The sequence below is a fragment of the Neophocaena asiaeorientalis genome, unplaced genomic scaffold, assembly GCF_003031525.2.
Source record: "Neophocaena asiaeorientalis asiaeorientalis breed wild unplaced genomic scaffold, Neophocaena_asiaeorientalis_V1.1 scaffold15, whole genome shotgun sequence".
In the NCBI taxonomy this organism is placed as follows: Eukaryota; Metazoa; Chordata; class Mammalia; order Artiodactyla; family Phocoenidae; genus Neophocaena; species Neophocaena asiaeorientalis.
Window position 1 is genome coordinate 1,048,047 of NW_020185328.1, and position 8,348 is coordinate 1,056,394.

The 8,348-nt window shown below is 44.3% G+C and overlaps 1 protein-coding gene across 1 annotated transcript in view; it reads left to right on the top strand.

Annotated features, from left to right (window-relative positions):
• Positions 1–2,517, top strand: part of GADD45A (growth arrest and DNA damage inducible alpha) — a 3,364-nt gene extending 847 nt beyond the window's left edge. Inside the window, exons 2-4 of the mRNA XM_024734649.1 lie at positions 136–237; positions 486–723; positions 1,832–2,517. Of these exons, the coding sequence (XP_024590417.1) occupies positions 136–237; positions 486–723; positions 1,832–1,945 (454 nt within the window). The 3' untranslated portion in view covers positions 1,946–2,517. The remainder of the gene's footprint in view (positions 1–135; positions 238–485; positions 724–1,831) is intronic.
• The last annotated feature ends 5,831 nt before the right edge of the window (positions 2,518–8,348 follow it).

Here is an 8,348-nt window from a genome sequence, read left to right on the forward strand (position 1 = left end):
CCCTGGGTGTGCAAAGGCCCAGGTGCGCCGTGGCGCGTGCACTCGGGAGGGAGGGTCGCGGCGCAGGGCGAGGGGGCCGCGACGGCCCCGAGGGGCGGCGGGCTGACGGGATCCCCTTGCTCTGCCTGCGTGTAGGATGGATAAGGTGGGGGATGCCCTCGAGGAAGTGCTCAGCAAAGCCCTGAGTCAGCGCACCATCACCGTCGGGGTGTACGAGGCGGCCAAGCTGCTCAACGTGTAAGTGGAACCCTCGCGTGCCCCTCGTGGTTCCTCTTCCCGCCCCAGCCCGGAGAGGTCGCCTTCCAGGGGCGCCCCCTCGGCCAGCAGTGCCACTTCCTTACGCTTTCCATCTGCCCTGAGGTTGCTCGTCCCAAGGGGGTCAAGCGGGCCGGGGCGCGACCCCCGGGACGTGGGCGCGGGGTGCGAGCGCCCGCGCGGCGGGTCTTGCCTTTGGGCTCATCAGCCCCGTCCCTGCCCGCACGCAGCGACCCCGATAACGTGGTGCTGTGCCTGCTGGCGGCGGACGAGGACGACGATAGGGACGTGGCTCTGCAGATCCACTTCACCCTGATCCAGGCGTTCTGCTGCGAGAACGACATAGACATCCTGCGCGTCAGCAACCCTGGCCGGCTGGCCGAGCTCCTGCTCCTGGAGAGTGACGCGGGCCCCGCGTTGAGCGAGGGCGCGGAGCAGCCCCCGGACTTGCACTGCGTGCTGGTGACGGTAAGGGAGAAGGGGACTAAGGGCAGGACGCGGTTAGAGTCCTGGCAGGAAGTCCGCAACGGCTGAAAGTCGCCTGACTCCAGATCTAGAATGGGTGAGGGTCAAGAGCTGGGCGCCTTTGCCCCATCAAAGAGTGTGGCTGGACTTTCAGCCGAGATGTGCTAGTTTCATCCTTGGGATTTTCTCTGGTACGGAACGTGTCTAAGCACGTTGGAGGCTGCCAGAAGCGGAAGAGATCCTTGTGAGTCAGCATTGTCAGCCCAGCTACTCCCTACCTACATCTGCACTACCTCCCGTGACTAATTCCTTTAGCAGGGCAGATTAGATAAAGCCAAATAAATTCCTGGCTCACCCTCATTAAGGAGTCAGCTTCATTCTTTGCCAGTCAGAGCTAAAAATAGAAATGGTGTGGGAGACAGACCTTATTAATTCCCTAGAAATGTATTGAGAGGATAGAGTGGAAATTTTTTCTTTGCAATCTTGCATATTTTAAAATGGAGCTCCCCCCACCCCCATAAAAACCTTTGGTAGGTAGATAACTTGTGTTTACAGAGGTAAATGTGATCGTTTTGTCTTTTACATTTTACTACTTTTTGGCTGATGTCTTTAAGTGGCAGCCTAATTATTTTGCTACTCCTGAAAAAATACTACTGTCTCTTTTGGGAGGATAACAGGTGGCAGTTCTAGTTAACTGCTATGCAGCTCTCACCTCCTGGTAGCCCAGCATGGAAATATTTCTCACAGTTGTTTCACTCAGGTCTCTGCCAAGGTACAAGTTTGGTAGGGCAAGCCTGTGAATAATACTTCATGCAAAACTGAATAAATATTATGAAAACATACATATATATGTATATGGCTCAGTGGGTTTCATGTACTCAGACTATACTCAGACTTTGAAGAGTACAGCTTAGTAGAGAATTACCCTGGATGATTTTGCAGGATACCCAATTACCTAGAAGAAATTTTATTTCTTATGGTTGTAACAGGTCTCTGTGTCACACAGCCAAAGTATAGAATGTTTGAGTGTCTTCCCCTCAAAAGTGGTGCAATAAGTAGCAAAGGCTGACTTTTTTAATAGTAAATTTATTTTTTCTAAATTTGTTCCCAGAATCCACATTCATCACAGTGGAAGGATCCTGCCTTAAGTCAACTTATTTGTTTTTGCCGGGAAAGTCGCTACATGGATCAGTGGGTTCCAGTGATTAATCTCCCTGAACGGTGATGGCATCTGAATGAAAATAACTGAACCAAATTGCACTGAAGTTTTGAAATACCTTTGTAGTTACTCAAGCAGTTACTCCCTACACTGATGCAAGGATTACAGAAACTGATGTCAAGGGGCTGAGTGAGTTCAACTACATGTTCTGGGAGCCCGGAGATAGATGACTTTGCAGATGGAAAGAGGTGAAAATGAAGAAGGAAGCTGTGTGGAAACAGAAATACAAGTCAAAAGGAACAAAAATTACAAAGAACCACGCAGGAAGGAAAACAAAACTATGTATTAATTTAGGATGGTTGAGTTACATTTAAATAAACCAAATATGCTTTGTTAAAGTTTAAATGTGCGGCAGTAGTTTGGGTAATTTTGGTTTATATGCCCTCAAGTAAAAAAGAAAAAAGCAGAAAGGGTTAATCATATTTTAAAACCATATTTTATTGTATTTTGATGAGATGTTAAATTCTCAAAGTTTTATTATAAATTGTACTAAGTTATTTTATGACATGAAAGGTTATTTATGCTATAAATTTTTTGAAACACAATACTTAACAATAAACTGGTATGGAATAATTGCATCATTTCTTTATGTGTGTTTTGTTTCTTTTAACTTGGACTTTCTTTTAAAGAAGTTTCTTTTTAATATGGAAAAATTAAAACCCTTGTGAAATCATATACATATAGTATATGTGTCTGTATATATAGATGTGTGTGTGTATGTATATATAATTCTTTTCCACTCTTAAACATTTGGGCCAGACATGGGGGCATAATATTGCTTTTCATTCATTCTTTAGTGGACATTTTAGTGATGCCCGGCTCTACCCTACATCCAAAGTCAGAAAAACGATGACTTAAGGGAGTTGGGGTTAGAGTTAGGGAACAGGAGTGTTAGAAATTGCACTTGCAAAACCTGAATAAATATTTATAGTTCAATGATACTAGTGTTGTAATAAGATTATATGCGACATATTAAGGAAGCAGAGGGGAGAGAGTGACCAAAGGTACCTGTAAGACCAGTGAAGTTTTTCCTGGAGAGAGATTATTTTATTTGGATCTTAAAACAGGAAGCGGATATTGCTAGCAGCAGCACACTAGTTTCTGAAAAGGTGTGGAGGCCCGAGAGACCAAAACCTGTTCAGGGAACAAAGTGATTCTGTGTGTGCCTCTGGTGTAGAAAGATAAGGGAGAGATAAGGCTGAAAGGTAAGTGGCGATTAGGCCCAGACTGTAAAGGGCATTCTGTGTCACCCTTAGCTTTTGGGCTTCCTTCTGTAAACTTTGTCCAGTCTGCAGAGGCCTTCACGCAGGGAGTGACGTGATCAGTGTTCTAGGAAGATAACACTGGGGACTGAAAGACGGGTTGTTGGGATAATCGGCTGTAGGTAACAAGGCCAATTAGAAAGTGACTGCAACAGTCCGAGGCTGTGCATTTTGCAGAAGCATATTCAGGGAACAAACAGGAAAGTGGCCTGCTAAATATTCTGGTACCCTTAATTCTCTTTCTAGAGCTGTGTGCCTTCCAGCTGAACATGTCTGCTATGGTTCTGAGGGGTTTGGTTAAATTAGATGGGAGAGGTGGAAGAAAAGAGCAAAAGAAATGAAAGGCTTCAGCAGAACAGTCATCTTTTACTTGGAACAGTCACTTGATAATTAACTGCAATAACCTCCTGTAGATGCAGCCAAAGAAAGCAAAAATGCCTACTGAGGCGAGGCCTAATATAGCTTTGGTCTACATGATTTTTCTTTGCCTCCTTCTCAAACCATAAGCCCCCATGGCTCCCCTGCCATCTGTCTCCCACCCTTGTCATGACTACATACAATCAGGAAAAAGTAGAAGTCAGAGGAGAGAAAACCAGCTAACAGTAACTAAAAGCTCCACATTTCTGTATATTTTAGGAATAACATAGGCCCATGAGCCCTTCACCTTGCAATTAAGTTTCTGTTTTTCACATCTACTAGAAATGTGGGTTTTTAGGCCTTGTTTAGACTTGTTGTATCTTATTTAAGCTAGTGCCTGATCCAAAACATAACTGGTATTTAATATTTGTTTCTTACATTATCAAAAGATTGAGAGCAGTGAGTTTTAAACAGAATTTCTTTTCGTTCCCACTAAAGTAAAAATATTTTCAATTCTTTCCCACAACTACTTGATTAAAAACGCTTCTGCAAAGATGAGTGAATTAAAGTAGGAAGGCAGAGTGGGGAGAAGCAGCATTCCTTGGCGGAAAGAGCATGGGGTACAGCCAGGGTCAGTCCCAGTGCATCCCATTTTCCTCATCAGCAAAATGGAGATAAAATTAACCATCTTGCAGAGCTGTTTCACTCCTACAGGACTGTAACTTCCCTGAAGGTAAGAAACAATGTCTGGTTCATAATTGTAGCCCAGTACTTAGCACACTTCTCAGCAAGCAGTAGGTGTTGAATTAATATTTGTTGACTAGGGACTTCCCTGGCGGTCCCGTGGTTAAGACTCCACCCTTCCAATGTAGGGGGTGTGGGTTCAATCCCTGCTCAGGGAACTAAGATCCCACATAGCGTGGCAAAAAAAAAATTTGTTGACTAAATGATTTAGAAATAATAGATGCAAACTACCTGGCATCTGATAGGTGCCAATACAGTGTGTCTATTACTAAAACTTAGGTGATAGCAATAGAAAAACTTTTAAGGCATCAGAGAAATCTGTTGCTTATAACATGGTATATATATTTTAAGAAAAGTGTTTTGAATCTGTATTCTCAATTCATAGTACTTAGAGATATGAAGTGGTAGTATGCATCCTTCAGGTTGTTTGGTTTCAGAAAAATCTCAACAATTAATTCAGTGTTGTTTTGGTTTTTAAGTTTTAACGGTTGTTATTTGCTCCTGATTGAACATAACCCAAAAGTAACAAGGCATTGAAAAATCCAATCTGAAACAATTGAGTTAATTGTAAACAAGTGTGCAATTACCAGGGCAGATTCTGCCTCTAAATGATGCTAATATTTTTCAGTTGTGCTTTAAATGCCTACTTATTGCAAGTAGGTGAAAATGTTACAACAGGGACAAAAATCCCCTCGTCTACCTACAGTGTGTTGTTTGTGGAAAATACCTATTTTTTTTCCACTGGCAGCTTCACCTCAGTGTCGTAAATAGCATTGACTTCTCCTGCCTACAGTTCACCAAGGCCCTCAGTAAGTTAAACTTATATAATGAAAGGACTCATGAAGGTAACTAATCTTCCATAATACATGTTTTATTTCCCAAATAAAGAAAAAAGGGTCATGACTAGGAAAGAGCTGTTTGTATATTGTTAATTAATTGGAAGTATTTTCAAAGCTTGTTTTGAGATGCCTTACTGTAACCCTTCTAAAATCAGTTTCCCAATTTTCAACTATATGGGTTAAATTTTATTCTTTGGGGGCTTCCCTGGTGGCGCAGTGGTTGAGAGTCCGCCTGCCGATGCAGGGGACACGGGTTCGTGCCCCGGTCCGGGAAGATCCCACATGCCGCGGAGCGGCTGGGCCCGTGAACCATGGCTGCTGAGCCTGTGTGTCCGGAGCCTGTGCTCCGCAACGGGAGAGGCCACAACAGTGAGAGGCCCGCGTACCACAAAAAAAAAAAAAAAAAATTTTATTCTTTGATATGTGGTAGAAGGCTGTAAGCAGTGAGGTGCGTTTCCTTTAAATGAACAAAACTCTCAATGGCATGATTTAACACCAAGCCAGAGTCCCTCAAGTTGAGTTGAATCTTTTTTTGTTCCTTTTTAACAATACTTAGATAAACATAAGAAACTGTGTAAAACGTTATATTCATGAAGATCACCAAGAAGTACTTAGTGAGAGCTTATTATGGGCAAGGGGCTATGCTGGTTATATTGAAATCTAAGAAAAATCAGACACTTCCTCTGGCCTCAAGGAGTTCCCAGCCTAGTGAAGTAACTAGGGCATGCACATCAATAGATGTAATCCAAAGCAAAAGTGCTCAGTAACATAAGGCCCAGAGAAATGCTATGAGAATTCAAAGGGTAGAGATTTCTGGAGGGCACATGGGGATGACAAGTAGAAAAAGTCGGAGCACAGGCTCCGGATCCTCAGGCTCAGCGGCCATGGCTCACGGGCCCAGCCGCTCCGCAGCATGTGGGATCCTCCTGGACAGGGGCACGAGCCCGCATCCCCTACATCGGCAGGCGGACTCTCAACCACTGCGCCACCAGGGAAGCCCAAAAGTCTGCAAGTTCTTTGATCAGAAGCTAGCATCGTATTTTGCAACCGCACAAATTACTTAATTGATTGAATATTGAATGTAATTCTGCTAAGTGCTGTGGGGAATACACAGATGTAGCCTATAAGAGCACTTGTCCTTAAGAAGTTTATCATCAAATAAGGAAATTGTGAAGGTTAGCACATTCACTTCTTTAATGCTATTTATTGAAAGCCCATCATGTACCTGACACTGTGTTAGGTCCCAGGGCTACAAAAGTGAAAAAATAAGGTCTCTGCCTTCAAGGATGTGTGCAATTTGGTGTAGAAGACTGACACCTGTGATGCAGGGTGATCAGGATGATGTGCTACGTTCAAGGCCTAAGTGTTCCTGGGGGTCGGGAAGGTTTGCCAGATCCAGAGCAACCAAAGGATGAAGAGATCTGCCAGGGGACTGTGAAGGGCACGTCTTCCTGGACAGGAACTGCAGCTCTCGAGTGTATGTTTGAGGCATGTTTGGGGCGAGTTTCTGAGGCAACCACACCACTCACATAGGGCTTACTACACGCTGAGCACAGCTCTAAGAACCTTATGGTAACTCATTAGCCTCACAACAACTCTATGGAAGTAAGTATCAGTACTATTATTGCCTCTGTTTTGAAGGTGAAGAGACTGATACACAGAGAGAGAAATCTGCCCAGAGTTGTTTGTTAGTAAGTGGCAAGTCCATGATGCACACTGAAGCAGTCTGGTCCTGGAATCCATATTCTCCAATGACAGGTGATAATGTGGGAAGAGGTGGTAGGGAGGACCATGAAGGGCCCTTCAAGCCAGCCTTTTTTTCATTAGGTGATAGAAAGCCATTTAAAAACTTAAAACTGAGAAAATAGGCAGGGTGCTATTACCACCATGACAGAGGCTAGGAAAAGATGAAACTGTGGCTCACAGAGTCCTAACGTGAGGTTGGAAACTGGTAGCCAAGAGAAATTTGGCTCACATCATGTTTAAAAACAATTTTTGGGGGGAATCACTTGCCAACGTTTAATCATGGAGAAATTTCTTCGAAAAACCTTTATTTCTGTTGTCGCGTGGAAATTTGCTGTATGTGGCAACAGTGGGCCCACATTCTGCATGGAAGCAATTGGCTGCAGCTGAGGGAGGTTCCTCCCTTTTAGACAAAGATTTCCAGTTTGCCACAGACCTCACCCCTCCCTATTGTTAACTTAAGCCCGCTGGACTCACTTAGGCTTTCCTTCCTAATCCTTTTAGGCATGTGAGGTCCACACTTCACCCCCCAATGACAAATATCTCTCAGTCTGGGGCTCAGATTCTTCCTGTGTAAAATGAGGGATTTGCCCTCCAGAATTTCTCACATTGTTCCGATAATAATGAAGACCTAGCATTTTTGATAGTGTTAAAAATACAGCTTTAAGACCCCTTCCCAGGAGCTTCAGATTAAGTGGGGCTGGGAAAATTCTCAGAATTTATTTTTTTAACAAGTAAATTCAGGTAATTCTTATTATCAGGGAAGTTTGAGAAACACTGCCTGCTTTCTTGGAGTTCTTCCAGCTGAAATTGAGCAGAATCACGCTTAAGGAAGTTTAGTGCGGGGGCAGGGGCAGGGGTAGGGAGCAGCTTTCACCACATCAGTTTCCAGTCTCCCTGATGTTAGCCCACCAGGAGCTGAGGGATACATGTTTCTCTGCAAAGGTTGAAGAGATTCTCAGGGAAGAGGTATAACCAGAACAATTTGCTACGTGTGGACAGAGTTAGAATTCACTAGTTTACTAAGGTGATTACTGTACAAATTACAAGAACTACAAAAGGTGGGAGGTCCACAAACAGGTTGGCTCTTAGCACTGCCTTGAACTGACCGATCAACAGACCTGTTATGTGCCCGACACAGCACTGGGCACTTGGACAAGAAGCTGACAGCATGATAAAAACAACCTGTTGTACAGAGTGTTGCTCGGCATCAGGCACAAGGTAAGGAGCTCGGAGAGTGAGTGGAGTTCCTATTTTTGTTATATCCATTAGCACTTTCTGGCTTATAATGTGCTTTCTTATTTATTTATTTATTTTCTTTTTTTGCGGTACGCGGGCCTCTCACTGCTGTGGCCTCTCCCGTTGCGGAGCACAGGCTCCGGATGCGCAGGCTCAGCGGCCATGGCTCACGGGCCCAGCCGCTCCGCGGCATGTGGGATCCTCCCGGACCGGGGCACGAACCCT